Source organism: Vanessa cardui, chromosome 4, assembly GCF_905220365.1.
Source record: "Vanessa cardui chromosome 4, ilVanCard2.1, whole genome shotgun sequence".
Lineage (NCBI taxonomy): Eukaryota > Metazoa > Arthropoda > Insecta > Lepidoptera > Nymphalidae > Vanessa > Vanessa cardui.
Window position 1 is genome coordinate 8,906,248 of NC_061126.1, and position 17,700 is coordinate 8,923,947.

Here is a 17,700-nt window from a genome sequence, read left to right on the forward strand (position 1 = left end):
TAACTAGCTTTAATGAGTCTTGTCTATACTTGTAACTTGATTACTTGTTTTGTGATGTGAATAACTTTGGAAATTGTTGATACTGATTCTAACTTAAAAAAACTTTACAATTATCTTTTGCGCACGAATATTGAAGATTTGAGTGTCAATATAAGCCATTGCATTTAATTTTAGTTTTTCTAAATTCCTTATCACAATAAAGAGCGGAAAATAATATAATGATAAACTTATAATATCAATAGGTACGTATTTGTACATTTTAATGTCATTATGCTTAACATTAAAGTTATTAGCCGGTAAACATTTTTGTTTTTTCTTTTAATTGTTTTCCTTGTACAATTATTGATGAAATGGACTAAAAATAAAAAAGCTTTGAAAGTATTATATTAGAAATGTATTTTTACATTTACGGACCTAGACCGCCTGCATCATATGGATTGTTTAATTTTAACTTAAATATTCTACAATTATAAACTTGTCTATCTATCAAATTATAAGGTATTGGTTTTTTCTTATTAAACCTCTTGCTTTCAATATATAATTTGACAGTGTTACGATTGCAAAAGAAAATGAAGCTGGTAATCTCAGTCTGAGCACTCTCCGATCAGATTGGGTACCTGGATCACTAGAATATAACACTGAATAATTAAAGAGTATACCTGTACTTATGCACATATACATGCATTGCAGTTCTCCAACCTCTGCAGCCGGCTAGTCTCCATTTAGTATGTTGTAACTAAAATAAGTCAGGATGACAGAATTTTAAACTCAAATATGTTTTAGGAACAATGGCTTGTACTGAAGATGACGAGGTTATTCGACAAGCCTTTATGGTAAAAAGGTCTCAAAATAAGAAGATATTTACACCAGTCAACTACAAGGAACGCTGTTTTGTTCTCACAAGAAAAGCATTAATATACTATGATTCCGATGGTCAAGTAAGACTCTTCTATATATTATGTTATTTCTGAACTACTTCAATTTTAAAGATTGGTTATTTTATATAATAAATCTATCAGTTAGATCGATTTATAATATTTTGGTATTAAATGGCAGAAAATTCAATAATGTGTTAAAAAAATATTTTAATGTCTAGTTTGTAAAACTATACAAGAAATTTACATAAATTAAATCAATTTGGCAGGTATGAATTTGATACTAATTAACTACAAAAATAATTACAGCTTCAGCATAATTTATTCATATGCTGTTCATATATTTAATTATTTGGTAATTTGCTTTAATTATAATCATAATAAAAAGATAAATGCATAAGATTACTGGGTCAAATTTCACTACCCTAGTTCTCATACTTTTATTATATTTTCCCTAAATAGCTTACATTACTTCCTTTAATAAACTGCATTTAAAATAAAATACAGTATTCAGAAATATAAACAGAATTTTCAGTATATTTTTATACAAAGGCAGTTAATTCTATGTGTTTCTTTCTCATTTTTATTTAAATATGTTATTAATTATAAGTACTGCACACTATAAGCAAGCAATCATCCATCAATTGATGACTTTGTTATTAAACACTTCTTATCTATAAATTTTCAGAATATTTGTTGTTTTAGTATTTGTGGTAGCAGTAGCAATTAAAAAAACGATATTGAAGTATTTATCATTTCTGCATCTGAGATGCTTTTTTTTTAATTTTTTTTTTTAAATACAATAAAGCAATAGAATTAACCATTGACATTAATTGGTGGTGAATAATTAATTAAAAAGGATTTATTTCTTGATTCTGAATAGGAGTATTAAAAAATATAGAAAGTAATTTTATAAACAACTAAAAAATATAACACTCGATATGACAAATAAGGTGGGATTGAAAGATATTAATAATGTGTTCTTTTTTACGCTGCTTATAAATAGAAAACGGATTTATATTATTAAAAAAGGTAAGATATTAAAGTATAATTAAAATAGACAATTTGAATAATATATTTTTTCACTAACAACATTCCATAATATTTTATTTTGTATAATGTATATGGTAAACTGAATGAATAATCATTACACTCTTACTATATCTATATTTATATGATTGTGCCAAGACTTTCGTATTTCCGGCTGTAGATATTATAAAAAATAAATACAAAACAGTAGTATAAATTAAGAGCTACAACTTAGTTCTACAAATGAAAAAATGTAGAAGCATTTCGAAATTCATGTATAAATTTCTAACATTAAGACCCGGGTTTGGAACTGTACAGAGGACTGTTAATATTTCTAAAGAGGGTTAGTAAACGCATGCGCGATTTGGGCGTGTCTGCCCTCCGGATCGGAACCCGGCAGTCCTGTACTGCCGCCCGTCGTTCACCCGTTCTTCGCTTACATTATACGGTAACGATATTTTTATTAATTTAATAAAGAAAAGAAATATTAAGTGCTCTGTTTAAAAATAATACGGTAAATAACTAAAATCTTTATCATATTCGTACATAATAAATTAAAAATCATTGATTTAGAGGAACCTCAGAAACAACCCACGCGAAACGTTCCTCGCTGATAGATAGGCTCCATAAATGGTCCCGGTATTTTTCGAGTTTAATTGATCGTGCTTTTCGTTCTTGTGGAACAATTTTTCGTTTCTTATTTTTATTTAATTATTGCCATTTTAATAAAAATATGTGCAAAACGATGACGATTCAAATTGACCATTTAATTGCTTAAGTCCATATTCAGCCATCTCAGTGTAGGCATTTTGTGCTTTCGTGTTATGCGAATAAAACATTTGGTGCTAACATCAATGTCCATGCTTTCAATATTTTGATACCTACGTAAACTGCAAAATAGTTTCCTCATATTGTTTAAATAAAATGTGTTTATCCTTTTAAATATTTCTCCGAACTGTAGAATAACATTTTTTGTGCGTGAAGTAAAAAGAAAAAAAAAATCTTAAAAAATAAGTAGAAGTAGTGTCGCGAAAAAATAATAAAGAGAGAAAGTAAAGCGTTTTGTGTCGAGAAAATCACCTAAACAATCCTCACACGTAGTAGTGTGTAGCACTCTCCAATCACTTACTATAATAAAGGGCGCGCAACCCTCATTCTTTAATGTATGTACAGTCACGCCGCGGTCTCTACTATCCCTCAGTGAGCGGTTAAAATGAAGAGCCCTTCGCGTCGCACTAATTGTTTGTAAAAGGCATTCTCCATAGCAACTACATTCTTCTAGCCAAGTATTCACATGTGGTTTTTGCTTTGACGCGACTGTTCTTTTTCGGATTAAATGGTCATACAGCATTTCGTTTGCACTTTTCGATAAAAAAACTTTTTTTTGTTCTCGAATATCTCTATACTTTAAAAATAAAGTTTAAAGTCAGTGCTTCTGCGATACTGGATTCAGTAGACTTTGTCAAACATCTACGTTGAACAACAGAATTTAATCAGGTTTTTGACAACCACTTTTTAGTTCGAGCACTATCAGCACAAAACATGATGATTATAATATGTACTTACATAAAGCGCTAGTTGAATGACGATTTTCTGTATTATTATTTAAATTATAATGGAGATTGAAACATAAACTTGTCAGTTTTTCAATTCGGTAATTCGAAATAGTCGATATAGTTTTCCATTTCAATACAAATATATAACTAAATGCTATTAAAAATGATAGTGCAATTATAGTAAATAATATCGGATATCACTACATATTATCGTCCTTATATATTGGAAAGCAAAAAAATAAAGCTTTATTAATTATTACTAATATTAAAAAAACAGTGTTAAATTAGGAATTAATTATAGTAATTACTTATTTTTCGTCCGGAAATTAAAATAATTACCTATTTATCGAGCCTCGTCATGTGTTTTTTATTATTATAAATTTTTCTCTTACTAATTATATATAATGTGATAATTATGCAAATAGTCAACATTGATTCGCTTAATTTAATGCGGTTAGACTAGTACGATTATATTTCTTATCAAAGATTATGGGTTCAATCCCGGGCAAGCACCTCTAAACTTTATAATGCTCTAAGCTTTTCCCGCAAAACAGAAGACGCTTGGCCTATCTGTGGCTACTTTCAACAATAATAATAGGTTTAGGGTGTAAATATATATGTAACACGTTTATGCTAAATTGACATTTTGATATTTTTTTATATACTAAATTTGACTTAAAGTCTAACAAATTCTTCCTATAAAAACTTAAATGGTAGTCAAGATTGGTTATACTTCTACTTAAAGTTTAGTGTCCTTTGTGAAATATGGAAATTTCATAAATTGTTTTGAATATAAAATTACTCAATAATATTTATTATAGATTTGACTTTTTTGATGTCACCTGAGTTTTTGGAAGAGTTAATTAAATACATTATAGAATTCGACAGTCAAAGTTTTTTTTTTTTAATAAATATATATACTTTAAACTTTATAATAAAATGGCTTATACCATTGCGTTATCGTTATAACGTTAAAAATAATGATAAATGGTAGAGAGAGGTAAAGGGAAATACCGTTTTACTTTCTTCGGAATTCTCATAGCGGTAACATGGAACAATGTACATTAAACATTTTATTATAATAAGTCATGCATTAACGTTACCTATTAGACATCGTTTATTTCAGCACTAACTGCATTTTTAAATTGGCGACTCTGTCGGTTGCACTGAAGTGTCGCAATGAGATCGAGTTCCTGCTATTGACGCGATCAACCTCCCGATAGGAAATCCTCTTAGCTTTTATTACTTCAATTGTATCAAGAGCGATTCGTTTCCTATACCGTTAGATCGAACCGTTTTGATGTTTAACTGTTTGAAAAAGGCACAAAAATTGTACAAATTCAGTTTGGTTTAAAAAAAAAAGATTTATTTATTCTATCATAGGCACTTACCGAGTACGACTAAGCAGTACCTAATGTTTGCGGTATGCACTAATTTTGATATCAGCACTTGCAAATGGGTCACTTAATGGTAAGTGGTCACTGCCTGTAGACATTTGTGCAGTAAAAAATAATAATCATTCATTACATAACTAATGCGCCACAACATTAGGAACTATGATGTTATGTTATTTGTATATTATATTTCTCATATGTTTATACGATAGTTACGAAAAGAAAAAAGTCTAACATTAAATTTGGTTATCTATTTATAAAATCAAATACGTCATTTAAATTAATGTAGTTTTCAAAATTCGTATTGAAGTAGATATTGCATTTTGAATAAATTATTTTCACGACATAGTTCACGTTGACAACCTATCAAGTTGAGCGAACAGAAACAAGCTTTTAATTAAAATTTAATAATAATTAGAGCTAAAATGCAATTCTCGGAAAAACATAAAATAATTTTAACAAATTGAGCACTGAATTTGTAGGTTTCGTTTTGGTTCAGTTTATACATTTTAGTTCTGAATTTTATAGAAAGAGCATTTTTTTAAAGTAAGTTTCGATATTTTCAATGTTTTTGAATTATGTGTTGAAAAATGAATTTAAACAGCTTCAGAATGTAGGTTTTGCTGATACTCTCATATCACGGAGTGCTTTGCCAATTAAAGTGTGTTTTCGAGTTCGTCTAATTATAAAAATACATTATATGTGTATTTGAAATAAGTTCTTTTAGCGAGCAAGTAGTCTTGTTCTGTATCTTTATTTTTTATCATTGATTTGAATGTAAAGTAAGAACTATAGTATTACATAAGACCTGTGTTACAATAAAAGGAAAAGAGAAACAATGATTCATGTCACGGGCTGATTTTCCATTTAATAAATAATCAGCTTTGTTTTCAGAAACGTAAAGAGCGCGGACGTATACCAACGGACGCCATTCATACGGTTGAACAAGCACAGCTAGGAGAGCTGAGTAAGCAAATACTAGACGGCGACAACGAAAAGAGTCCTGCCTACAGGTACCCCTTCCAGGTAACGCATTTAAAATACCATGACGCATCGCTCGCTGATGAGACGCGTTTTGTTTTTAACAAACTTAAAAAAATAATTATATGTTATGAGTGTGTTTTTGCGTTCGCGTTTTGCTTGATTCAAACTTAATTCTATACTATTAATTCCTATAATTCTTTGACGTACAACAGTACTTTTTAAATTAACAGAGATTGTGATTAATTAATTAATGTTTTTTTTTTTCTTTTTTTTTATTTGAGCTTAACGTAACCATTGATGATATAAATTGCATTGTGTATAAAAGTATTAAGGCAAAATTGCGATTTTTATCCAAATGGATTCAGTAGGTTTTTGTTAATATGTTAGAGACCGGTATCGATTTCATCCATATGAAAAAAAAAGGATATATAGGTATTTTGTTTACAATCGTAGGCTCGATTTTTGAACGTCGACAAAACTATTATCGGAAATTTAGAAAAAAAATTAAAGTGTAAATAAGTGTTAAAGTGTTAAATACAGACATATTAGTCATGAACTCTTAGTAGTGCACGAAATTATTGTTATTAGCAAATCGCATGAAATATGTAAATCTAAGGCTTGTTTATCTTTTTCTACTTCTATTAGAATAGATTATAGAGTATACATACACACGTGCAGAACATTTATATATATATATATAAAGATAAAATATTCACGCAGCATTAATGTTCACTTACTGACATTCGCTTACTTCCCGTTTGATAACATTAGTTCAAATGATTTGCCTCGCACTATTAATCCTTTGCATAATAAACAACATCATTTATAAAGTTTCCTGAATAAAAAATATCGTTAATACTTCTACTGACTGTTTTAAAATGTAATCATATCTTTCGTAGGTCAGTTCTTAACACGTTTTAATAAATATACAAGAAATAAAAGTGTGTGTGAAATCTTTAACAATAATGAATCTATTATTTGTTATATATGATACGATGGAGTATTATTTACAATTTTTTTTTGTGTTTGTCATACGTATGTGGTAAGTGAATATTACTACCAAAAACATATCACTATTTACCTTTTTTTCTGCATAACAAAAGCCAGATAGGTAACTATCTATATGTATATTTGCATTTTAACTATCTAATTAGGCATTCTAAAAATTCAAAAAGTAATAACTGTATATTTTGCCTGTGTAAATATTTCTACAACGTCATTAAAAATATTATTAGTTTTCAATTTAGCTACGCGCACATGTCGGTCATGCTTTGTTGTCCATTTTATTTTATATTTCTACGTTATTGGAAAACATGTATGTATTATATTTTTCTTTTGCCTGTCGCGATCCTGTTACGCCCCCGCGGGTGGTAGCATGATGTTACATAGTCTTTCACGATAAATAGAGCGTCCAAGGTTAAATTTCTTTTTCATTGGATAGGTAGATCTTGTGTTTATCGCTTTTAAATTAAAAAAAAAAAAACAGCTCTCTTCATTTTGATATTTTACTTTTGACTCCGGAAACTCTATAAATGATGAATCTCTAAATTTACACCCTTCAAGATTTATATTTGAATGGGAACACATTGAAACTACGGTTTATTTAAAAAAATATTAAAACCGTTTCACATGAGGCGAATATGTGTTATGTTAACAGAACTACCGATAAAGTTATACCAGTTTTATACCTTTATCTCAGTCATTCGTTGATGTACTTTCTACACAATATAAGGTCAGTTTACAATCGATGAGCTATTGAAAAAAAGTACATAAAAATATGTTTTAAAAATGAAGCTGCACTTATAACCTTTTTCTATTTTGAAATCCTCAAAAATTTGCCAGCAAATAATAAAGACGGAAAGTTAACAGTATATTCAGCATAAATGCAGCAAAAAATACTCTTATGTGAAATTATTGACGTCATAATCGATCTTATTTGCCATGTTATTTTATTTTTATTGGAATTGCTACACGTTACATCGATAAACGATAGAATGGCTAACCGAGCAGGAAGTATTATAGAGCTAGTAGGTACATAGCAGACTATTAACTCACTCTAATAGAGCAATAGGCTTAGGGCTACGATGTGTTTAGATCCAGATGCCGGACACGGCGTCATTTTATTCAGGACATACATTTTATTTAGTGGCAGACATGACTTAAAATCTAGATATACCATCTGGATATTTCATCAGGCAAGATTGTTCAAAGCCAAATATGTTGTATTTGGATAAAGTATTGCCAGTTATCCGGGTAGCGTCTGTCACGAACGGATAGATATCAACATCATCACGTATATACATATATGCATGTAATGTATACACAATGGTATAATACCTACTTTCATTTTATTAGCTCATAACAGAAAAACTTAAGTATATTGTTTTGATCGATCATTACTAGTTTCCAAATGTATTTCCAAAAACGAATCAAAGTTCCTACCGTCAGTCGTCGTCGTCTTAGAGAGATGTCCCTAACATCGTTTAATTCGCTTCGATCGTAAGCTATCGCTTAGTGTGAACACAATTGTAATGATTTCGCTTGCTTGCAGGTTGGGTACACGGAACAGAACACTGACTACACGTTATACCTTGCGGCTCGAGAGCACAGTGAAAGACTGAGCTGGATCCACGAAATTAGAACTAGTAAGTTATTATTATCGTATTAAAAATATATTTAACATTTATGATACAGAAATCTCACTTGAATTTCGACCAAATAGCTTCTACACGAAAATATGTGATACATCAAATATAATCTCCCATTAATATATAAAACAGTAAATTAGAATTGGTACCCTTGTTTATCGTTAAACTATAATCATATAAATTACTACTTATAGGAAGATAAAGATTAAATGTGTTATTAAATATAAACTCAAAATATCTATTCAACTTGCTCTTTGATAATCAAAATGTTCTTATTGAAGTAGGCTCATAAAAGCACTTTTGAATCGTCTGAATATGTGCAGGGAGACACGAACTATTTCGTCAAACCATTTGTCAATATAAAACAGTATTAGTTTTCAATAAAACCCCTTTCGAGAGTGTGTCTCCTATGTGTACGAGTATCAGACATATTGCGGTTTCAAAAATATTGCAATAGATGAAAGGCTTATCGCTTGAGTGCACCCGAGTACGCATACAAGTCGTAGTGTATCAAGTTATTGACATGGACAAAGTAACGCGCGCTGCTTGTGAGTTAGCTGTTTAAAACTGTTTTAAATTAAGACTTAATATTACTTAACATATCTTTATTTTTTTTCAATTTACTAACTGTTTAACGTTTGGAATTATTTCGCGAATACAAAACAATAGAAACGCTTAAAACAGCTTTTTCGTTACCTTGTGATTATTCATTTTCAAAAAGATTCCAACTGGTTGTCATAGTTTGTATATCAAACACTCGTCGAGCGCGCTACCATCCGGAGGTCTGGTCGGCGCGACGCTGGGCCTGCTGTGACGCGGAGCGCCGTTCAGCGCCGGGCTGTGCCCTCACTGCTATCTGGCCGCTACCGGAGCCCGAGCTAGAACTAATTATCCAAGATCATAAACCGAACAGCGAAAACGGCTTACGTGAGTATCTTTACAATTTTCTCTTAATTATGAATAATTATATCCAAAAAGGTTTTATATTGAAATTTTTTAGGTTCATGGAGTACTATATATTGAATTTTGTTTACATGTTTCTTATTAAGAGACTTGCAATTTTGTTGATTATGTAGATTGATTCAGCTAGGAATATTGTTTATGTAATATATAAAATTATTACTTAGGTAATTCGAACCCTAGAAGTTAGCCAAGCTTGTAGCCAATGATTGGGGCATTTCTGTCACTATCTCTATGTATCGGTTTTATGAAATTTAATTTTAGTAACTCGCTATCAACAGCTTAGTTTAACAGAGCTAAAAATATTTTTTTATAAATATATATAATTAGTAATATTTCATAATATTTATAAATATATATACATAATTAGTAATATTTCATAATATTTCTATTTGCATATTGATCACCTATTTATTTATATATTTTATCTTCATTTATAATTTATATGCACACCATTGAATAAAACTTATGTTAGCAATTTATTGGATGCGCAGTTTAGAAGATATTTATTTAAAAATTAAAGAGAGGAAGGGAAATCAAAAAATTAAATGGGCTTTCATAAACTTTTTTTTTAATGAATAAATTCAATTGAAACAAACAGCACGCATAATGTTCGATTGCATTTGAATACCGTGTTAAGGTAACAACGGCTAATTAAGCAAGGAGGGATACTAGAACTATCATGCTTTCCTTATAAAGTAACAAGACCGGATTGTAGTGGACCTGAAATATTTTATTTTTTCTCTAGTTATGGCCCGTTTGGGTGAAATCATTGGCCAGAAAGTAGCCGTCTCTCGTAAGCAAGAATTCAATGTTTCCGGTGAGTATTTCGCTAGTGTCGCAATGTGCTGTACAAGAGAATTGCTATAAATACCTGTAAGGTATTTAAGACGAATGCATTGGCTTTCTACAGAGATAAAAGTAGCTTATGCGTTTAATTAAAAATTAACACGATTATGAAAAATAAAAATTATGAACACGATGTTATTTTTTTTCGAGAAGGCATTAATTCTTAAAACGAATTAAGTCTATTATCAAAAAAGTTTGTATAGGTATGTTGTATGGGTATATAATTTCGTTTTTTCTTAGACGAAATCGATGTCAACGACATAAAATAGCTCTTATAGTTTTTAATAAGCGATAATTGTATTTAAGTTTTGTGTGATATGACCTCGTTTCGTAGTACAAGAAGTAGGTATTAATCGTATTAGGGAGCGATATGACGCGAAGTAATGCATTACTGATTTTGTATGACGCGGCACTGACGTCGATATTGATTATATAAAGCATCCTAATTGGTCAATAATGAGGCGTAAATATTAAGTTATTAGTACTACGTAAGTTTAAAATTCAAATTCATATTGTTGAACGTAGAAGCATTATATTTTCTTATTGATAGTCAAAAGAAAGTACTCTGACCTAAGACAGCGATCGTGATTCAGCGGGTATTATTTTGACTATTTTTGCTACTGTACGTACTGTACAACTTTCAATATAAGAAATATTTCTTTATTACAAACATATTCTTTGCTGCTTAGCCAAGAGCCAATCAGGCTACTCACTAGTTGTATGTATTGTATGTCCTTTTTTTCTTAATACAAACGTTATATATAGAGTTTGGTAAGATGGTATAATCACCCCATCAAATCTTGATAGATTTAGCTCATCTAATATCATGAATCACTTTTATAGTGCCTTTTTTGTAAATTATTCCCTGATGCTGCAGTTATTTTACCTTTTTTACCAGAGTATATCATTTATATAAAGGTATAGGAAATATTTGAATCACACTGAGCTGAGGAGTCTCTTAATGAATCACGTGGCTGAGGATAGCTAACTCTGGATGTTATTTATCGCTTTCGTTTCGTCGAAACACAAAACAATGATTTAGTTAGAAGTATCGTCATGCTTGTTATTCGAAGTGATTTAAAATATAAAAGGGAAACGTAAACGAAACGCATAGAAACTGAACCCAGGAGTAATATTTAATTCGAATATAACTTTATGAAATATATTCGATTAAAAAAAATATAATTTTAAAGTAAATACTCTTCCGCAACACACGTTTTAAAACAATAGATTTGTGGGAACCTATTGTCAGAGTTCTCAAAATTCTCGAGTTTTTTCAAGTGGAACGTTCGTAAATATTATATATTTCATAGTATCAATTTCTTGAGTTTCTTTCGCCGGTTCTTCTCAGGTCAGGGTGCTTCTCTTTCCGAACCGGTGGTAGTTTTTAATTTGACCATTAATAAGAAAGTGTAATGCTTCTACACTGAATAATGTAATTTGAGTTTGAGTTTGCCTATATTATAAAGTTTTCAAGTATATACAGAGATTACTATACATAGGTATTGTGTAGTAATAGTATTAACATTAAGTTTTTTGGTCAATATGAACCTAATAGTAATTGACGTACATCAATGATTGTAGAGTCCAGTGGGTCCACCCATTGTCCTTTTACGAAATCAATAATTTATTAAACGCTCAAACATATATTAATCGGTTATGTTTTTGATATTATGCTTATTTTTATATATTTGCCACATGTCTTAACTTTAAATAAGGTTTAAGTAAGTTTTGTTGTTGATTGAAGCGATCTTGGACGCGTACGTTTATTTGGATTTCAGTAATTTAATAAAAAAAAATAAATGTGTTTATATATTTTTTTGCATATATTTATATTTTATTCATAATTTAATTTAGTCGGAGGCGGTATTTTCGGAGTTAATATAAAATTGTAGGAGACTCTATAATGTTACATAATTTTGATTAATTGATATTCTTGATTATGATTCATGAAGGATGCGTAATTAATTAAATGAAAAGTTACCGCGATGAGTAATATCTGTAAGTAGCGCTCGTCTCAAACCTGAACGTGACACGATCCCATTTTTTTTGCCTTCACTTTCTTATTCGAAAGTGAAATGGGTAGCGTTATTAATTGCGAATGCATATTGTTTTTTGCCTTTATACTATTAAATGGTATTTTGTTAATAAATTGTGTAATATTTTCATATTATTAAAGGTGCTAATTTGAATTTTATTATTCGGTTTTATGAAAAATTTAATTTATAATCTTATCTTGTTAAATATCTTCTATTTTTTGGTGATAATAAATATGATGATTGTTAAGTAATAGTTTAAATATTTCTTTAAAATAAAAATTATAATCACTTCTATTAAGTGTTAATTGTGTTACGTACATAAAATTAATTACATATTAAAATGTTTGGAATAGAATCTAAATGACTTTACAATAAAGTACACTATGGAGCTGCATTGGGAAAATGTAATGTGAATGTTATGTTCTTTTCGTTTAAATGAAGTTATACATATGCGTGAGCGAGATAGCACATGACTTGCGCTCGCGCTACGAAGGTGAATGTAGGCCGTACGACCATCTTTTCTGCTCTTACTCGCTCGTCTCGTAAACATAAATCCATGTTTACCATGACATCGTTTTTAAATAAGTCAAAACTTGGACATTTTTTTTAAATCTCTTTATGAACTTTAAGATAGAACAAAATATTACTCAAAAAGTATTTTTTTGCTTATTACATGTACTAGTAAAAAAATATTATATCTTCGAAATATTTATCATTGAAAAAACTCAAATAGGTCATTATTTTATGTAAAATGGTTTTGATCACTGATATATTGATTGTCACAGTTCCTCGAAGTACTTACCTACCTATAGCGATCGAAAAAACGCAAGCGCGTCGTGTTAGCGCGGCGGCGGCTCCGCGGTGTATTTCGCTTTAGCTCGACAGTCGACAGTCGACACGGTACATTGACACGCCAGTCGGCACCGGCAGTCTGTTGGCGGAGTCGCGCGCGGACGTCCGGCTGTGTTGTTCTGTTCCCATGTTGCAGACTAAGTCTGAAGACGAACCGATGGTCACCAAGAAGAAATCTAAAATACCATGTCTGTCGCTGTCGTCCTTCCTCCCGGCCTTAGAGGGTACGAGACATTTGGATTGACCTTTTTCCCGTGGCCTCGCAGCCACCGGTTGCGTTCACCAGTTGCACTCGCTTACTTGTCTTGTCAGGTGTAATGTAATGCGTTTGTGTAATGTTCGCAGTGATTCGGATTTCGTCAATGTGCTTGTGGTTTATCGTGCTTAAATTTATTTATCTGACTTGTCGATCGATTAAGACTAACTTGTTTTTTAAACATGCTTTATAAGGGTCTCTACAAAACGAGGTAGTGAGAGAGGAAATTATGGGTGAAAATGAGTTACGACTTATGTTTTCATAGTCAATTATTATTAAGTCGAGTCTTTGAGTGAAAAATCAAAGTTCAGAGTGAAATGTTATTCTTATAATTCATTTTGAATACTATCGTAACTAAAATAAAGTGATGATCAGTTAAGAGATAAGTTCAATGAAAGTTGTTAGTTCAATACCCACGCACAGTAAAAGTTAATGGTTTATTGTAACTTTCTCTTCGATGTAATTATTTATATATTATATATATGAATTATTTTGACCCCCTTCCATTGCACTTTTTCATTATTCCGTTTAAAATGTTTTAACTTTATGTATATTCATCATATTCTTGTGTTTATTTCCATTTATATAATTATACATTATTTTGTACCGTTGTGATGTAACTTTGTATAGAGGAAACAATGATTACACGTTTATCATATTAAGAAAAATTATACCTTGAAGATAATTCGCTTCAAGACTAGATGTTTGTCACGCAAACAATTATTATGATATATACATTAAAAAGTACATCATTTAAATCCAACTTGTTGTTGTTGCTGTATAAGGTTGTTTTATAATTATGTCGAATAATATCGTAAAAAGTAGTGACGTGTTATATTATAGTACTGGAGAGTTTGTTTGGCTGAATGCATTATCTCAGCAAATACGTTAATTCATGAATGAATGAATGCTGAAGATGTGTTTTGAAGAAGTAAATATGCCGTATATCATAATTATTAGTATATAAATGTATTTAAAATAAAAGTTTTGTAACTTTAGGGTGCAAAACAGTTACTTAAAGCGCCGATGAAAACTCTGCATGTTGTATTTACGGGACGCTCTTAATTCATAATAATAATCGGTATCTTGGAACATTTAACGTATATAATTGTATTAAAATCACATCAGACATTTTTTTTTGAATGATGTGATGTGAACTTTTAATTCAATTATAATTTATGCGACAGTGGACAGGATGTGATGCAATGCATCTTCCGTTTAATATGAATATGTAAACAGGAAGCTGAATTATGTATTGTAACTTTGTATTAACTTGCCTTTGTATTACCTCAAATAACAAGTCCTTCAACTTATTTTAACTTCAACCAATAATTATATTAACTTTTTATATTGTTTTTTTGTTTGGTTCTGTAACTAAACATTTAGTTGCTGTGATGCGGATATTACAGAATTAATTTTGTTTTTTTCAATAAAATGTTCTCTTATTTTGTTATTCGTATGTTTTAACACTAACACCTATTTAAATAAGACCTATTTGAATATGTAGAGTGTGACTCTCCGACTCGATATAATTGATACATTAGGATACACGGTCGGGCGCAATGCTGTAGGACTAATATATTGGTATCGTTGTCTTATGCCAAAATCAATGGGCAGTGAGGATGACGACATGATAGGCATCAATCTGCTCCGTCTGCCTCTTTTGGCAAATAAAAAACACGATGATAATTAAAAAAACGCTTTTATTGGTTAGAATGATCAAAGGCTGACATTTGAATTAGTTACGCTAATAAAATAGTCATTAATGTAGTAATAGGTATTATGTTTATTTGTTTAGCGGTCACGGCGGCCGTCACCATGCCCGGAGGAGGCGGAGTTCCTCCAGGGACTCCTTCGGCGAAACCAAAGGTAAGGTTCTTAATTATTATTATTAAATACAGTTATACTAAGCAGGTGTTAATTAATATTTTTCGGCTTAATATTTTTTGTAAAATTTATAGGTCATGTTTAAAACACATTTTCACTTATAAAATAATATTTAAAACAGTAATAAAAGGTTTTTCGTCTCTTCGAACAAAACCTTTCAATATTATAAAAAACACCTAAAAACTATTTACCTGTTTAACCCACTACCAGTAAGCGACAGTCGTAGGTATTACTGACTCGATATTACTAACTTTTTGCAAGTGTTTTTTATTTAATTGTACTTAAGGGGACTACATGAGCTAAATGCAAGTTTTAAAATGCCAAAAAGTATATAATCCAATGCAATAAACCAAATGAAAAAAATATATGTTAATCTTCAGGATAGATGCTAGTTATTAATTGTGTTGAAAACATGATGTAATTAATTTGGTACGATAGAAAAAAATCGCAAAGTTACCTCTAAAAAAGTCTTTTTTTGTTTTTTAACTACACTTATATACCTTCAATAATTTTGGTCTTTTGTCAGATTATTCTACAAACAATATACTAAAAATTTATTATGTTAATTATTTAGTAAAATCAATAGATTTTTTTTAAATCAGATTTTCTTATTTTCGACCAAAATGTGTAAGCATGTGTGCGTGAGCGCCTCGTACAGACACTGCCGGCCGAGGCCTGTTGCTATACAGACGTGTCGCTCTTTTCACCGCATCGTTGCGAATAAAATCTCGTAGATTTTATTTTTGTGTAATTTTAATTGTAAATTAATTGTCGAATATTATTCTTTTATGTAAATAAATATATTAAGTTAAAATAGTCTAGTTGTAGTTAGCCATTTATTTTTTTGTTAAGTTATTTTTTATAAAGTTTAATTTTGTAAACATGGGAAATAAAGTACAATCTGTGAAGAAAACTAAAAAACGTTCATATAAATTAAAAAGCCGAACATATGAAAGATAATATGAAAAGGTAAGAGTATTTAATTAGTAAACATATATATATATATATATATTATAAATAATGATTATTGGAAACATTTATTAAAAACAATGCAATTAGTTCGCATAGAATCAGATTTTTCGACAGATTTCTTACAGTCACCATGGAGTATTTGGTCAATGCAAGCAAGTCCAAGATAAATGTGCGGGTTCGATCCCCGCACTCTGAACTAATATTTTATTATTTTTAAAGGACTATATTTAAAAATATATATATTTTTTATAATTATTAAAATTTAATTCCTAACAACTATGCATTTATTTTTTCAGAATTAAGAAAATCGAAAAAAAATAACACGGAAGCTATTTCTATTACGTTAGAGTTTAATTTTATCAATTTTGTGTATAATAGGAAATATAGTTATGTATGGATGAAATTTAATAATAAAAAAAAAAAAAAAAATACAAATTAGCACATCACATGAATATTTAGTGGTGCTTGCCTGGGTTTGAACCCGCAATAAGATGCGCGCGTTCTACCCACTGGGCCATCTTGAAATATGTAATTTTTGTGAACCAAAGAACTAAAATATTTAGAAGTGTCATATACGTAATTCAATATTTTTTAAAGATTGGAAATAGTATCAATTGAAAAATTTTAGCTCGTAGCTTCAGTGAAAGTGGGTGAAATATTGATTGCAAGTATCCAAGATATTTTAATAACGAACGACGACGAACGAATAATTAAAAAAAATATTTTAATAAAAAAATTGAAACGAAATTTATTTGTTTTTTTGTTAAACCAAAAATAAATAAAAATATTTGAATTTAATTGAATCAGTTTTATTTCAAATATCAGTCAAAAACAATACAAATAATTCTAATATCCAAACTATTTTTATGAGATTTATGACTAAACCCACTGTGATTGACCGAGTTAACCAATAATTCTACTAAACCGACTTGACGATATTATTTTTATAGTAACTTTTTGATGCTGACTTTTTTAACTTAATTTTTTTTCTTTGTGTACCGATATTAGTAAAACGAACAAACTCTACGCTTTTTGTCAGTGTACAAATTACGAACAGTTCCAATTTTATTTAATAAATCGCTTAACAAACTTACAAAATTTAAAAATAGGTACGATTTAATATTTAGTATTACAACTAATTGAATTGATACAGTAAAAATTAAAGAAAAAAATGTTTAAATTAACTATTTTTTGTACATAAAATAATAATAATTTAAGTTTAATTAATTCTGTTTAATTTTATCATAATTTTTTAAATGACACAAAGAAATTAAAATAATTCTGTTGTCCTGTCTATTTTTATGAAATCTATGATTGATAGAATTGATAGAATTGACTTCGCTTCGCTTTCGCTCGGCGCGGCGCGCGGCGGTTCGGCGCCATCTATTGGAATATTCAG

The 17,700-nt window shown here is 29.8% G+C and overlaps 1 protein-coding gene across 4 annotated transcripts in view; it reads left to right on the plus strand.

Moving 5' to 3' along the window:
• The window catches only part of LOC124544022 (tyrosine-protein kinase Btk29A), a 23,992-nt gene continuing 6,292 nt past the window's right edge, over positions 1-17,700 (plus strand). The window contains exons 1-7 of one of the 4 annotated variants that reach the window (XM_047122394.1): positions 1-242; positions 784-938; positions 5,749-5,880; positions 8,390-8,483; positions 9,228-9,413; positions 10,195-10,266; positions 15,241-15,311. In XM_047122394.1, the coding sequence (XP_046978350.1) occupies positions 789-938; positions 5,749-5,880; positions 8,390-8,483; positions 9,228-9,413; positions 10,195-10,266; positions 15,241-15,311 (705 nt within the window). In that variant the 5' untranslated portion in view covers positions 1-242; positions 784-788. Of the gene's footprint in view, positions 243-783; positions 939-5,748; positions 5,881-8,389; positions 8,484-9,227; positions 9,414-10,194; positions 10,267-13,107; positions 13,411-13,440; positions 13,654-15,240; positions 15,312-17,700 lie in introns of those variants that run through there. The other 3 variants (XM_047122395.1, XM_047122396.1, XM_047122397.1) reach the window with 3 other exon arrangements.